General features: G+C 37.2%; 1 protein-coding gene across 1 annotated transcript in view; it reads left to right on the top strand.

The window, feature by feature from the left end:
• The window catches only part of SLX4IP (SLX4 interacting protein), a 135,061-nt gene that overhangs the window by 73,048 nt on the left and 44,797 nt on the right, over nt 1-17,216 (top strand). Inside the window, 1 exon segment of the mRNA XM_060186534.1 lies at nt 16,326-16,344. Within this exon segment, the coding sequence (XP_060042517.1) occupies nt 16,326-16,344 (19 nt within the window).

Below are 17,216 nucleotides of genomic sequence, written 5' to 3'. Positions count from 1 at the left end.
CCTATGCTATAGACGACAAGTTGAGGCATATTGTGGAACTGATCAGGTACCTTTAATTGTGGAATCTGTTTATATTGATTGTTCTGCCACAGTGCTAGTATTGCTTAGATCCTAAACTCCATTCAGATTCAAATTTGCTTCACTATTGGATCACGAGCCCATTTAACCTAGTAGGAAACTTAGCTTGACCTATTTGGTGAAATGTCTTGAGAAAATTATTCATGTCCATATTAAGCAAAAACAAAACTAACTCCACATAATCTCAAACACAAAAAGTGAATGCCTAGAAAAGGTACTAGTTTTGACTTTGAGACTGAGATCAAATTGCAATGCTGGGGTCCTCGATTCATGTGTCTATGCACATTAATGTGTGTATTTGTGTGTTTCTCTATATAATTAATAATTTATAAGTGTAGATGTGTTTGTACTCACAAATATAAATTGCTGCTAAAGATGTAAAACTTGATAATGCCTGAAAGGAGACACCAAAAATATGATCTTACCAATATTTGCTGGAATTTTACTTAATTACAACCAGAAGTTTGACCTGGAAGTGTAGTGTTTTGACCCCCTAGCTGTCTGGTTTCCTATTTGCAATGTTTTGCTCTCCCCCAACTGTGAGAAAATCTATTTTACACGGTTTTAACCCTGTATATTCTTAGAAACACTGAAGTAGAAATTATTCCCTTGGGAGGAAAAACATTCTCATTATTTACAAGTGACTTGTAAAGGCTCCTCTTAAATGGAAAACATTTTTGAGACACTTAGCAAATCTTTCTTTATAAGATATATTTGAAAATAAAAACTTCCTGGATTTCTTTTCAATGTAATGAGGACTTGTGGATGACTGTAAAGTTTTTGCATTATTTCAAGTTTATCCTTATTTTTAGCAAAATACTTTTTTATAGCAGAAGTGTATAAGCTGTAAATGTTCTTATGAATAGACTTTTCCTAAGTCTCAGACTATCTTACTAGGGGAAAAGGCAGGGGCACTGAGAACATGGGGTCATGTAGGCACTAGTTCCCAGTGATGACCCTGGCAGCAAAAAAAAAATGTAAGAGAATGAAAACTAAACTTAATAAAATGGATTGTTGGAGTATAGTTTTGTAATATATAAATATAAATAAATATATTTATTTACATCAAAAATAAATAGAAACATGTATACTCTAAATATAAACATTTATACTCACATCCTATCCTTTTTGTCCAAGTAGTATCCCATTGAGTGTATATCCCATAATTTCTTTATTCAGTTGTATGCTAGTGAGCATTCAGATTGATTTCATATTTTGGCTATTATGAATAGTGCAGCTATAGACATAACAATATATATGATCTATAATGTATTCTTTTTTTTTTTTTTTTTTTACCAGAGCACTTATTAGCTGTGGCTTATGTTAGTGTTGGGGATTCAACCTGGGACTTGAAAGACCAAGATGTAAAAGTCTTTTGCATAAGCAAAATGCTGTCTTCTATTACAGGTACATATACCCTTTTAAATTAACGTTTTCATGCCCTTTGGATATATAAGTGGAATTGTAGGATTATAAGGCATTTCCATTTTCATTTTATTTTTTAAAATTTTTATTTATTGGATAGAGGCAGGGAAATCAGGAAGGAAGGGGAGATAGAGAGGGAGAGAAAGAGAGAGAGAGACACCTGTAGCACTACTTCTTCTTCTTCTAGCGTTTGCCCTTCTTCCGTAGCCAGTCAACAGCGTCAGGTTGAGCCTGATGTAAAGTTTCGAGACCTCCTTTGAATCTGGAGAGGTGGCAGTCGTTGACTATGTGAGTCATAGTCTGTCTGGAGCCGCAGGGGCAGTTCGGGTCATCTCTGGCTCCCCAGCGATGGAACATAGCGGCGCACTGGCCATGGCCTGTTCGATAGCGATTGAGGAGGGCACTACTGAAAGCCCTAGTTAGAAAAGTAATGCAAGAAAAAGATATAAAAGGAATCTAAATTGAAAAAGAATTTATACATAGAAATTATACATAGAAGATGTCATTAAGGGGAGTCGGGTAGTAGCGCAGGAGGTTAAGCTCACGTGGCGCAAAGTGCAAGGACCAGCTAAGGATACCAGTTCGAGCCCTGGCTCCCCACCTGCAGGGGAGTCGCTTCACAGGTGATGAAGCAGGTCTGCAGGTGTCTGTCTTTCTCTCCCCCTCTCTATCTTCCCCTCCTCTCTCCATTTCTCTCTCTCTTATTCAACAACAATGACATCAATCATAACTACAACAATAAAACAACAAGGGCAACAAAAGGGAATAAATAATAAATATTTTAAAAAGATGTCATACATAGAACCCCTAAACACTCTGTCAAAAAAAAAAAAAAAACTAGAAACAATCAATTCAGTAAAATGGCAAGATAAAAACCAACATACATAAATCTGCTTTGTTTCTGTATGCAAACATTGAATAAAAGGAATGTGAAATGAAAGAACTTTGCAGTGAAAACGATAGGACATTACTAAAAGAGTGTGACACTAGGCAGCAAAAGATTTCCTGTTCTCCAATTTGTAGTAGCCCAAAACCTGGAGGCAACCCAGGTGTCCAACAACAGATGAGTGGCTGAGTAAGTTGTGGTATATTTACACAGTGGAAATACTACTCAGCTATTAAAAATGGTGACTTCACCTTCTTCACCCCATCTTGAATGGAGCTTGGAGGAATCATATTAAATGAGGTAAGTCAGAAACAAAAGGATGAATATGGGATGATGTTATTCTTAGAAGCTGAAAAACATGATCAAAGGGAAAACACTAAGTAGAACATGAATTAGATGTGGTGTATTGCACCAAAGTAAAAGACTCTGTGGTTGGGGGGGAGGGTTCAGTTCCTGGAACATGATGGCAGAGGAGGACCTAGTGGGGCTTGAGTTGTTATGTGGAAAACTGGGAAATGTTACACATATACAAACTATTATATTTTACTGTCAACTATAAACCATTAATCCCCCAATAAAGAAATAAAAAAGTATGTGTTCATGATTGAAGGATAAATATCATTTATATGACCATCTTACCTAAAGCAATTTATGGCTTCAGTATAGTCCCTATCAAAATTTCAAGGAGATTCCTTAGGAAAACAGAACAGTTCTAAAACTTGTGTGGAATGACAAAAGAACACAAATATCCAAAGCATTCCTGAGAAAAGAAAAGCAAAAGTGGAGGTCTGATGCTTCCTAACTTCAACCTATACTACAAGGCAATATTAAATAAAACAGTATGGTATTGGAACACAAATAGGCGCTCAAATTAATGGAAAAGAATAAAAGCCCAGAAATAAATTCATATGCACATAGGTATCTAATTTATGATGAATGAGCCAAAACCATTCTTTGAAGGAAAAGAAAATCTCTTTAACAAATGATGTTGGGGAAAAAGAACAGCCAATGGAAGGGAGAAAAAAAAAATACTGACTGGACCACTTTGTGACACCATGCAAGAAAACATAACTCAAAATGTAAAAGAGTACTGAGTATTATACCTTAAACTATAAAAATACATAGAATAAAACAAGTTATATGCTTCAGAACGTTAACATCAGGATTATATTTGGAGATTCTATCCCATTATCAGGGGAAACGAAATAAAAAATAAACAAGTGAGACTACATCAAATTAAAAGGCCTTTACATAACAAAAGAAACCACCACAAAGGTTTTTTTTTAATTATCTTTAGTTTTAATTTTTTATACTTATTTATTTATTTTCCCTCTTGTTGCCCTTGTTGTTTAACATTGTTGTGGTTATTGATGTCGTTGTTGTTGGATAGGACAGAAAGAAATGGAGAGAGGAGGGAAGACAGAGAGGAGGAGAGAAAGACAGACATCTGCAGACCTGTTTCACCGCTTGTGAAGCGATTCCCTTGCAGGTGGGGAGCCGGGGGCTCGAACTGGGATCCGCCGGTCTTTGTGCTTTGTACCACGTGCACTTAACCCGCTGTGCCACCACCCGACTCCCCACCACAAAGGTTTTAAGAAAGGTAGCAAACCAATTGGGAGAAGAAGTACATTACATGTCCAACAAGGGTTTTCTACCCAAAATATGTTAACAAAAACAAAACAAAACATACAACTCAACAACAAAAATCAAGCTACCAAATAAAAATGTAGGGAAAAGATTTGAATAGACATTTGTCCAAAGAGAACATTCCAGTTGCTCACAGACATAAATAAAAAATGCTAAAGGTTACTTATTATTAGGGGATGCAAATTAAATCCACAGTGAGTACCACCTCCTACCAGTGAAAATGTAAATATTTTTCTGTCAAATTGTTGCCTATAACTCTCCTGTGATAAAGTTTTAGGGCCAGAAAGAGTAAATTTCTCCCCTTTTAAGCATATCTTATATGGGAAAACTCAGTTTGCTTCCAACCTTTACCTTTAGTAACAGTTCATCTTCAGTGTGATATTTCATGAAAATAACATCATTTTCAAAGATGAGTAGACCCATCATTAACCATACTGCCATTTCTAATGGATCTCTTAAGTTTTCATTAGCTTAGAATTCTTTTCTCCAAGGAAAGCTGAGAAAAAGGAAGACCTACATGTACACGAGGAACGGTTCCTCATGATGCAAAATCAGAGTAGAAAAACTCCAGGGAAGGGGCCAGGTGGTGGTGCACCTGGTTAAGCACTCACACTACAGTGCACAAGGACCCAGGTTCAAGCCCCTGGTCCCCACCTGTAGGAAGAAAGCTTCACAAGTGGTGAAACAGGGCTGCAGGTGTTTTTCTGTCTCTCTCCATCACTATCTCCCCCTCCCCTCAATTTCTCTCTGTCTCTATCCAAAAATAAATAAATAAAAATTAAAAAAAGAAAGGAAGAAAAACTTCAGGGGACATAACCATGTGTAGAGCATAGGAGAAGAGATGTGTGACCTGAGTTGGTACTCTGACAACCCTAAAAATATTAAAGTTATTCTAGAACCTCTGTTGGAGGAGAATTGCTACTGCAAAAAGGTGAAAACATAGCAAATTGGTGAAAAGTGCCAGACCTAAGAGAGAAAGGATTGAACAGAGCAGTGTATGAAGCAAAAGGAAAGACTACACATTTGTGCCCTTGCTTGAGCTAGCACTGCTTTGAAACTCACAGCCTGTGCTAGGGGTCTCCAGGACTCCTTCTCAGAGACTGGAAGCATTGTCAGTCTCTAGTATCTTCAGATACCAAGTGAAAAAGTCTCATATCATGTGGGCCTTTTGATAAAGCAAAAGAAGAGAGAAAGCTGCTATGAAAATAAAGGGGAACAGTGACTGGAAATATTAGTTTAAGTCAATTGACAGAGCCAAGTGATATCTTGAAAGTATCTTCATGGGAAGGTAGTAATAAAGGAAAAGCAGTGAAGAAAAGTGATTCAGTTGGAAGAAAATGTGAGAAGATGGGAAATTTAGAATAATGAAATGGTATGAGAGGCTTTATGGAATGCCAATGGGTGGAAATTTCCAAAGTTCGGTGAAAGAAAACGTATGCAAGGGCCAGGAGAGTAGCTCAAAAGGTAGGAGGCCTATCTTGCTATGCACAGAACCCAGAGCTCAAACTTCTACAGGAGTCTTACATGCTTGTGCTAGGGAACCAAGGAGAGCTTTGGTGCTATAGTAGTTCACCGTCTTTCTCTGTCTCTGTGTTTCTTTAACTGATTGACAAAGAGACCTGGTAGTGTTCAAATCACTCATGCCCTTGTATTTAACAAAAAAGGAAAAGCACACAAGGGAAAGTGGGGTTTCCATGGAATGATAAGAGCAATGTATATTCTGGATATGAGGGGCTGGGAGATAGGCAAGGTACAGTCCTTGCCCTGTGTATGTCTGATATGCCATATGCCATTAGAGCGTCAACCCATTGATTTCCTCTATTCATATTAAATTCCCTCTTTGTTTCTGGTATTTCCTTGATACTTCCATAGGGCTGGAGGGGAGGTGGAGGAGTCAGTTACATATTTAAACATGTTTTTTTCTGTTACTCAGATTCAGTGTTTTTAGCAGGAAGGTCTCCTTTATCTTACTCAGCCAGATTCCCCAGTTTCCGCTTTCAGAGATGTGCTCTTTTTATTGCAGGGTTTTGTAAATGATAGGGTGCTTTTTCTCTATGCTCAACATATTGTGATGTGACTTGAATCTGCAAAATGTATGTTTCAGTACTTGTAGTTGAACTTCAGTTTAGTTGGCTATATTTTCAACTTTTTAATTAGCAATTAAAAGAATTATAAAGTTCTTACTCGTATAGAGTGTACTTACTTGAGGCTTAAGGTAGTTGAAGAATTTATAGTTACCTACTAGATAATTTTTGTTTTGGCTTCCTGTTAATTGCGATCTACTTAGAGAAAAACATCCCAAAGATTATGCATATGATTAACAACATAATAGAGAATAATTTTGCAGTCCTTATAAAATGTTATTTTCAAAGTTAGCATATTACCTAGAGAACAAATTTCTAACATGACATATGTTCTGAGATTTTTGAAAGAAGGGTACTATTTACACAAGTGTTTTTTTTAAATCATCATGTTTAAAGTTCTTAAATATCTTCATCATATTTATATATTTTTTTAAATTGAGTGTTCTTCCAAAGAAACTTTACTTTGATTTTTTTTTAAAGATTTTATTTATTTATTCATGAGAAAGATAGGAGGAAAGAGAGAAAGAACCAGACATCACTCTGGTACATGTGCTGCCAGGGATCAAACTCAAGACCTCGTGCTTGAGAAGCCAGTGCTTTAACCACTGCACCATCTCCCGGACCACTACTTTCATTTTTTTTTTAAACAATTTTGAGGACAGTTAAGTGCATACATTATCATGAGCAAGGACTGCAGTTCAGGGCCCTTGTAGGAGGAAAACTTCATGAGTGGTGAGTAACATTGCAAGAATCTCTCTTTCTCTTTTCCTCTTGATTTCTGTTTCCTTAATAAATAATAAATTATAAAATAATAATATTAAAATAAAGAAAGCAATTTTAATTATCACAGTGTCACTAAGAAACAGAATTCTCAATGTCATCAGATATCTCTGAATAACTCCTCAGATCTTTTTTATAATTGAATTGTTCATATCAAGATTCAAGCAAGATTTTGGTCCAAGCATCCATAGCATTGGTTAGTTCTCTGCCTTAAATAAAATATCTCTTTGAGTCTTTCTTAGATTTTCTATTAGTGATGTTATAATGATTAACAAGATTATAAGATAACAGGAGTATAATTCCATACAATTCCTACCACCAGAGTTCACTATCCTATATCCTCCATTGGAAGCTTCCCTATTCTTTATCCCTTTGGGAGTATGGGCCAAAATTCTTTATGGGGTGCAGAAGGTGGAAGGTCTGACTTCTATGATTGTTTCTCTGCTGGACATGGATGTTGGCAGGTCAGTCCGTATCCTTAGCCTGTTTCTGTCTTTCCCTAGTGGGGTAGATCTCTAGAAAGGTGAGGTCATCTGCCCAGGGAAGTCAGGATGACGATGACATCATGGTAGTATCTGCAACTTGGTGGCTGAAAGGTGGTAAGACATAAAGCAGAAAAAATTGTTTAATAAACAGGAATCCAGAGGTAGGAATAGAGCAGAAACTAAGGGTCTTTGTGTGGGAAGAAGCTAGTAAGTCTATTTTAGGTATAGTCCAAGGGGCCTATGACTTTAATAATTTTTGCCTGAGCCCGATAGCTAACATTTAGGTGGACTAAAAGTATTGTTTGGGAAGATGTTGAGAATAAGACTAGAAAGATGGATTAGGGCAGAGAGTAGCTCCCAAATATGAGGAAAGTATATAAATTCCATTAACTGAAAATCCCATCAATCTGACCTAGCACCTATATATATTCATATTTAGCACAGGAGCCTGTGTAACCTCTGAGTCCCTGTCAGTCTGAGCTCACAGACCATGGTCACAGCTAGGAATATTCTAGGCTGCACTCTTCAGAACCAGTCTTCCTCGAGTGGCATAGTAGTTTGATCCAGCCTCCCATTGGAAAGCGGAGTAGTCCCTATCATTGCTGCTATACAGCAAGGGCAAGGTTGTTGAGAGGCCCACAAGAGGGTTTATGCTGATGTTTCTGATGAACATGACTAGTGTTGGTGGAGAGAGGTCTAGGCCCATCATATATTTGTGAGAATTCAAGGATTCTTTGACTAGAGCCCCAGATGATGGGGTGCCTGGTATTGACCAAAAAGGCCATCATTAAAGTGTGCCAGTCTCTTGCCCTTATCCAGCTTTTGTAGCCCTTACTTTATCTGAGGAGGTTAGATGTAAAGTGATTAAGAGACATGAAGTAGGGGGTAGAAGAGGAGAGTATCTAGGACCAAGTTTAGTGAATATTTGATTAGGTATTTTATGGTATCTTCTTTAGGTCTTTCTACTTGTTCGCTGCACTTACTGAGTCTAAGTCTACTCACTGCTGATTATTGAGCACTTTTACCTTGAGGTATATAGTTGCCCCTAACTTATGGATACATGTGCACATGTACCCTGTCTCTTAGGCCCTGTTCTGTATCTAAGTTCCATAGCTTTGTTAGAGAGTGCAACATTTGAAATGAAACTAGGGAGTCCCATGTGTTAGGAAAGGTCTCACCAGGTTATTGGAGTTGGAGGGTTAACATCATAGGCTTGGCATTTCTGGATACAGTCCGAAGTGAAATGTGGTGTGGTGGCACCGTTTGCATTGATTTAGTGGAAGTCATGAATCTTTTGCATCTATAGGGACAATACTCTTCCTTCCATTTTTGTTTTCTTGCTTCTTCTAATTTATTGGTGTGGCTTACTGCATGGTGCTGTTAGCATCGTCTTGCAGCCCCTGTATTCCTCTAAATAGATGGAAAGATCCACAGCCTTTGCGAAGTTGTGGTTCCTTGTTTTTTCTTGTGCCAGAACACTTTCTGGATAGATAAGGCGTTTCCCTTTGCATCTCACTGGCCAGCACATGATGTCTGATTGTGCCTCCTAATTTTATGTTGATTGTGTACATGATGAAAATGGGGTTTTGTTTTATGGCTTTTACTCAGTATTTTGGATGTGTTCACTTGTTAAATGAAACAAAAAAATTTATAAGATTGTTTTGCATATTCTTCTACTCCTTGCCATATATGGGCAGTTAAGATAAAACTAGCAAGGCAGTGTTTCAGGAATAATGTAACCTAAGTCATAGCATGCATAATGAGTTCCCTTTTTTAAATCTGCATCTGTATGAGATCTGATTTGGCATCTGAATTAAAGTCATAAATCACTGCATAATTATTTAATTTTGCATATCAAAATCATACATTTTATATGAACTCTAAGAACTTGTGAGAGACAGAAACTGAACAGCATATGTAGGGTTTTTTTTCTGTGAAAAGGTAAATTAGCAAGCAGTTAATAGAGAGAAAAGAAAACAAAGCATTGAGATCTCTTCTTTGAAATCCTTCAGATGTATTATGATAATTGAGTTGATATACATTGGCTTCCTATAAATAGCCTTGGTAGTTTGGTCTTGAGTGGCTTAGAAGTTAGCTTTTTCTCTGTGCCTCTCCACTGTTGCAATAGGCCTATTTGCTTTGTTTAAGAAACTAGCATAATTCCTCTACATATTCACATACATTTTGTTTTTGTCCTCCTGGAACTCTGTAAAGTGCCACAGTTACTCTAGGAAAAGTTTTGCTACTAATTTCATTGTAGTATTAGAGTAAATAAACAAATTAATATTTAGAACAGTAAGTTCCAAATCTGACATGTGCATCAGAAGCCCTTGGAATTCTTTAAAAAGAATGAAGTTGTCTGGACTCAACCCAATATAGTTCACATTCTCATGGACTGAGAATACAGGAACTTATATAACTGGAAAAGCACCCCAGTTTTGGAGATTATAATTCCCAGAGTGATGTAGATATGATCAGTGGACTCAAGATTGGGAGGGGTAAAAAAACTCTACATTATGCTAGTTAAGAGGTTATTTGAACTTCATAGTGGTTTATAAGGATTAGTGATAAACTTTGGTCTGAGTTAGTGTTTTGTAATGATTTTAATGAATAGGAAGTTCTAACACCTGTAAAATGGAATATAAATTCTAAGTGAACATGACAGTACTAAGAAGGATGTTGCTATAGACAAAAGCTGAGTAGAAAATGAAACAGAAAACAGACTACGTAAACATCAGAGAGAGTGGTAACTGCATGTCGGTACTTATATGGTGTAGCACCTGCTAAATAAAACTGGAAAACAGGGAGTCGGGTGGTGGCACAGCGGGTTACACGCACATGGAGCAAAGCACAAGGACCTGCATAAGGATCCTGGTTTGAGCCCCCGGCTCCCCACCTTCAGGGGAGTCTCGCTTCACAAGCGGTGAAGCAGGTCTGCGGGTATCTGTCTTTCTCTCCCCCTCTCTGTCCATTTCTCTCTGTCCATTTCTCTCTCTCCATTTCTCTCTGTCCTATCCAACAACAACGACATCAATAACCACAACAATGTTAAACAACAAGGGCAACAAAAGGGAAAATTTTTAAAAATTTAAAAAAATAAAATAAAACTGGAAAATGAAAATAGGAGTGTGAAAAACTCACAGTGACCTTCAGTTTTAAACCGGTAGTTTTCCTTGAAACTCCTATGCTGCCTGCTGCTTCTCATCTATATTCTTCCAGAACAGATGTTTGCCCTTTTTATGTGTGCCCCTTTCATCTTGCTTACATTTGTTCATTTTTCTACTGTGAAACTCCTTCAGTAATACTATCAATCACTGGTTTATTCCCAGCTTAGTATTCTGCTTTATTTTTACCTGTGGGATTTGAGTTTTAAGCTCTCTAATTTCCAAGAACTTGATCTCTTGGTTACCTCTCTTCCTTTTTTTTTTTTTTTGTTGCCCTTGTTTTGTTTTTTTTTTATTGTTGTAGTTATTATAGTTGTTGTTATTGATGTCATTGTTTTAAGATAGGACAGAGAGAAATGGAGAGAGGAGGGGCAGACAGAGAAGGGGAGAGAAAGATAGACACCTGCAGACCTGTTTCACTGCCTGTGAAGCGACTCCCCTGCAGGCGGGGAGGTGAGGGCTCGAACCGGGATCTTTAACCAGTCCCTGCACTTTGCGCCATGTGCGCTTAGCCTGATGTACTACCACCTCTCATCCTTTTTATCACTTGTGGGCTCCTCTTTCTCCAGTAACCCCTAGACTTTGGATCTTCCCTGTCCCTCTTCATTCCTCACATGGTATGCCCTGCCATAGACCTTTTAGCCCTTTATCCAGAATGGTCTTAGTACTACATCCTATCTCCTTCCTAGCTTCTATCCACCCAGTCAATAAAGCTAGAAACACCCTCACTGGAATTCACCCCTTGCTGTACTTGTTGGCTGTTGACCACCAGGCTTATATCTGATCCTTTCTGACATGTCCCTTGAATTGATCACTTTCTCATTGGTCCTCCTTTGACTACCAATAATACCTGTCTTTTCTCATGTGGCTTGTAGTAGCTTCTACCAATGTTGGACACTGTGAATTGCGAAGATGAAGTTTCATGTGCTCTATATTCTGACTTTTCAAGAGAAGCTGAGAATTCACATTTTCATGTAAAGTTTCACAATCCATAAATGTATGAAACAAGTCTACAAGGCTTTATGCTAGACTTTTTTTTATTATTGCCACCAGGAGGTTATTACTGGGGCTCAGTGCTGGTACTACAAATCCACAGCTCCCTGTGGCCGTTTTTTCCGTTTTTCTTTTTTTCTAATTTTTATTAGATAGGTCAGAGAGAAATTGATAGAGGATGGGGAGATAGACAGGGAGAGAAAGACAGACACCTGAAAACCTCCTTTTCTGCTCTTTATGTGGACCTGAGCAGGTGGGGAGCAGGCCTCTAACATGGGTTCCTGTATAGTACCAATTTGTAATTTTAGATTTAAACCATAGATTAAAATGTTTGGGGGCTGAATGGTGGCGTACCTGGTTAAGCGCACACATTACAGTGCACAAGTACCCGGGTTCGAGCCCCTAGTCCCCACCTGCAGGGGGAAAGTTTTGCAAGTGGTGAAGCAGGGCTGCAGGTGTCTGTCTGTCTCTCTATAACCCCCTTCCCTCTTGATTTCTAGCTTTCTCTATCCAATAAATAAAAATGATTAAAAATGTTATAAAATATAACATAAAGGGTCTGTTTCTACTAAGGCAAACACTGTCAGAATATAAAGCAAAAATATCTATTTGATCAAATTAAGGTGGAAAGTACTACTCAATGGTATAATGAAATACTCTAAACAAATTTAAAATGTATTTAAATGATAATCTGGAAGAAAATATTTCCAGATAAAAGGCTAATGCATTTATTGTGAAATTATGTTTATGAAACACTGAAAAATGATCCAAAGGTAAAGAAGCTACTTGCCCTAATAGAAATGAACAAATTACATACAAAAATAGAGATGAATTATAAATATCTGAAGTAAAGTTTTACTTACTTGTAAGTTAAAAGATGGAAACAAAAATACCCATAAATCTGTCAAATAGGTAAGGATTGCTATTTCCCAATGTCTATGAAAATATAAGGAAATGGGCATGATATTATATTCTTAGTGTGAATGTGAATTACAGTTTTATTCCTGGACTAGAGTGTGGAAATATTGTTTCAGTAAGAGTTTCAACAAGAGTCTGGAAAAGTAAGACAAGAGAAAACAGGTTCACCATATCCCCCCTCCAAAAAAAAAATTCTAGCTACAGTTAAACAAAAGAAAAAAAAATGAGACAGAAAACAAAATGAGAGTGACAGCTTTCTGAAGTCAGTGAATAATAATACTCTATGATTTAAAAAAGTTCAGTACAAGTCAGCAGAGCAAAATTAATAAAAGAAGCTAGACATGGTATAATGAATTTCAAAATACTAAACACTTAAAACAGATCTTAAAAACTACCGGGAGAGAGGGAGTCGGGTGGTAGCACAGTGGGTTACGCGTAGGTGGCGCAAAGCACAAGGACCAGAGTAAGGATCCGGGTTCGAGCCCCTGGCCCCCAACCTGCAGGAGAGTCGCTTCATAAGTGGTGAAGTAGGTGTCTATCTTTCTCTCCCCCCTTTCTGTCTTCCCCTCCTATCCAACGATTTTTCTTTGTCCTATCCAACAACAATGACATCAATAACAACAACACTAATAACTACAACAATAAAACAACAAGGACAACAAAAGAGAATAAATAAATAAATACCAGGAGAGAAAGGGGGGTTATTATTTAAAAGCTAGTAGATCTATAGCAGAAATGGAAGCTAAAATGCTAGAATGATTTCTCCAGTGTTCTAAGAGAAATAATAATTATCAATGTAGAGTTCAACAGTCTGTGAAATTATTTCAGGTCTAATATTTAGATTAGATTTTGGGTTAATTTTGGTGCTTGGTGTTAACTAATGGTGTAGTTTCATTCTTCTACATAAGACTGTAATGTTTTCCCAACACTATTTATTAAAGAGGCTTTCTTATCCTTGTATGTTTTTGGATCCTTTGTTTTATACTAGATTTGATATGTGTGTAGTTTTATTTCTGAGCTTCTTATTCTGTTCCACTGATTTAAATGGCTACTTTTTGTGTCAGTGTCAAGCTATTTTAATTACTATTGCTTTGTAATATACTTGAAGGTGAAGGAGTGTGATTGCTCCATTTATTTTCTTTTCTTTCACAATTGCTTTGGTTATTTGTAGTCTTTTGTGGTTCCATACAAATTTTTAGGAATGTTTTATTTACTTGAAGAATGTATTTGGAATTTTAATAGGAACTGCATTGAATCTATAACCAAAAAAGGACAATGCAAGAGAGGAAAGTTATGAGTCATTTGAACATAAAAACAAAAATCCTAAGCTAAATATTAGAAAACCAAATTTAGCAATGCGGGGAGGAAAAGGCATAATATCATATGAAGATAGCTCAGCATTAGCTGGCCTACCCGTATATGTGGCATTAACAAGTTAAAATAGAACAGTATGTGTAAGTTTCATTAAATTTAGAAAAGTAGCCATCATTCTTGATTTTAAAATTCTGAGAAAATTAGGATTATGTGTATAAAATTCCCATAGCAGATGTGTATAGAATATGTTCCTTACATAATCAAGAACATCACAACAATATTCAGCACTTACTAGAGATTCCAGCCCCAACAATAAGATCAGCAGGAAGTAGAGGTTAAAAAAAAAAGGGAAATAAAAGGCAAAAGAGTCACATTTGGGGACCTCATACACATGAAACATGAACTATATATCATGACCCAAATGTGTCATTTTTTTCCCAGTAAACTACATGATGATGCATGTAAAAACATCTACATGAAATATACTGACTAATGGGAAAATTATTGCACTTTAATAGTTTTTTCTTTGATAACAAGTCAATTGAAATAGCAAACAGTCTGAAATATAATTTTGAGGAGGTAGCAGGTATAATGCAACAAAAATAAAGGGCTGGGCAGGGGAGATAGCATAATGGTTATGCAAACAGACTTTCATGGCTTAGGTTCTCAGGTTCCAGGTTCAATCCCTACACCACCATAAGCCAGAGCTGAACAGTGCTCAGGATATATATATATAATAAAAATAAGGAGTATCTCACAATAAGCTTAATAAAGTATATAAGAACTTTACTTAGAGAAATTTCAACAATTGCAAAATTCTTAAAAATAGTTGGGAAATTTACTATGCGCCAGAATTCTTATTGTCATAGAAACTTAGTGTTCTCAAAATTAACGTACACATACAAGGCTTTTTAAAATTTATTTTATTGTGGATATAGTCAGAAATTAAGAGAGGATGGGGGGCTGTAGGAAGAAATACCTGCAGCACTGTTTCACCACTTTTGAAGTTTCTCCCCTGCAGGTGGGAGCCAGGGGCTTGAAGCCAGATGGTTACCCAGATCCTTGCAAACCGTAATGTTTGTGCTCAACCAAGTGTGCTTCCTCCTGGTCTTGGCCTTTCTTTCTCTCTCTCTTTCTTTCTTTCTTTCTTTCTTTCTTTCTTTCTTTCTTTCTTTCTTTCTTTCTTTCTTTTTTAATTTGTTGATCACCAGTTGCTTCACCTAATCTGGCTGTCTTGCTGTTTCTACAAAGAGAAACAGAAGAAAAGAAAGACTTTATAGCACCAAAGCTTCCCCCAGGATTGGACTTAAATCAAAGTCACATGCGTAGCAAAGCAGGTGAGAACTATCCTGTCAGCCCTTTAGGCCTTTCTTTCTTTTCCTTTTTTTTTTTTATAATGTTTTATTAGTGATTCAGTAATTATTGGCAAGATTGTGGTATAAGAGGGGTACAATTCCATACAGTTCCCACCACCAGAGTTCTATATCCCCTCCCCTCCATTGGAAGTTTCCCTGTTCTTTATCCCTCTGAGAATATGGACCAAAGATCTTTATAGGGTGCAGAAGGTGGAAGGTCTGGATTCTGTAATTGCTTCTCCACTGGACATGGGTGTTAACAGGTCAGTCCATAGCCCTTTAGGCCTTTCTAATCAAAATTCCAACTGGTTTGTTTCATCTAACTTGACAAGCCAACATTATAAGAGCGATATGAACACATAAAAGTTCACAGACATGACAAAAGTTATATGGAGACATTAAGGTCCACAGTCATATGAAAGAATGTTGCAATTCACTTACCATTAGAGAAATACAAAGTGAAATCACTTTGAGTTTACACATCACACATGTGAGAATGGCCTACATCAACACAATAGGAAATGACAAGTGTTGGCAAGGTTGTCTTGGGAACTCTGTTACACTGTTGGGAATGCTAATTGATATGGCTCCTGCAGAAAATGGTATGGAGAGTTCTCCAACAAATAAAAATGGAAATACTTTATGATCCAGCATTATCACTGTAAGGCCATATATCTAAAGGACATTAAAATGATAATTGAAAGGGACATCTTCACTTTTATGTTCTTAGTTGCATTATTCACAGTAGTTAAGGAGTGGAAGCAATCTTAATGCCTATTGACAAATGACTGGATAAACAAGTTATGGCATATATGCTGAGTGGAATACTACTCTGAAGTTAAAATGATATTATATGCTTTGGGAGAAAATTGATGGGCCTAGGGGTTATTATGCTTACTAAAATAAGTAAGAGGGTAAAAGACAGCTACCAGATGGTTTTGCTCATATGTGGAATATAAAGAATTGAAATACATGAACTTGGGGGGGGGGGTTTGTGAGAACTTTGGTGGTTATCGCTGTGGGGGGAGGAGAGGGGCCAAATGACAGAACTTTGGTGGATGCAGTATCAAGTATATCTCTGTAATCTTACACTCTTGTATACCATTATTAAATCACTAATTAAATTATATTGAGTTTTTAAATGTAATTATTCCAAGTACTCCTTTTGTAGACTAGAGACAGTGTTGGAAACCTAGAGAGAAACTTGGCTCTGCAGTATATAAAGATTCATTATTGCAACCCCCTGCAGAAATAGACTCGGGGTATGGATCCACCTGCCAACTCTCATCTCCACCAGAGTAGCAATTACAGAAGCCAGAACTCCCATTTTCTGCACCCCATAAAGAACTTTGGTCCATACTCCCAGAGGGGGAGAAATGTTAGGGAAAATGACCAGAGAGAGGGTTCCGAACTCCCAATTCCATCAGGACCAGTGAAGGAAGAGGAAAAATAGGAAGGACATTTGGAAGTAGTAACAGGTGACTCAGAAAGGAAGAAGACCTTTAAAAGAAAGGGCAAATATATATATATAAATATAGACAGATAGTCATAGAAATAATAGTCAACCCACACCTATGACCTTGAAAGAACTACTGTAGTTTCCAGTGGAGGGAATGGGACTCTGGTGGTGGGAATGGTGTGGAATTACTCCTCTGTTGACTCATAATTTTGTAAATCAATAATAAATCGCCAATAATTTAAAAAATCATTATTGCGACAGGGGAAGTGGCTCATATGGTAGAATTGAATGTGTAAGGTTGATCCTTGGCAGTACCTATGCCAGAGCAGTGCTCTAGTATCTCAATAATAAATCTTAAAAGTTAGGTAATTAACATACTGGGTGATGACAGTGGAAACAAATTTACTCAGAAAGAGAGACCTATGTATGACAGGGACCGTTTGTTTCTTCATTTAGAAATGGAGATTGCATTTCTTTTCTTTTTTATTTTCCTTTTTGTTGCCCCTGTTTTATTGTTGTTGTGGTTATTATTATTGTTGTTGTTGGATAGGTCAGAGAGAAATGGAGAGAGGAAGGGAAGACAGAGAGGGGGAGAGAAAGACAGACACCTGCAGACCTGCTTCACCAC

The sequence above is a fragment of the Erinaceus europaeus genome, chromosome 1, assembly GCF_950295315.1.
Source record: "Erinaceus europaeus chromosome 1, mEriEur2.1, whole genome shotgun sequence".
NCBI classification, from domain to species: Eukaryota; Metazoa; Chordata; class Mammalia; order Eulipotyphla; family Erinaceidae; genus Erinaceus; species Erinaceus europaeus.
The sequence above is the reverse complement of the archived record's forward strand: the minus strand, read 5'-3'. Positions and strand labels throughout refer to the sequence as shown.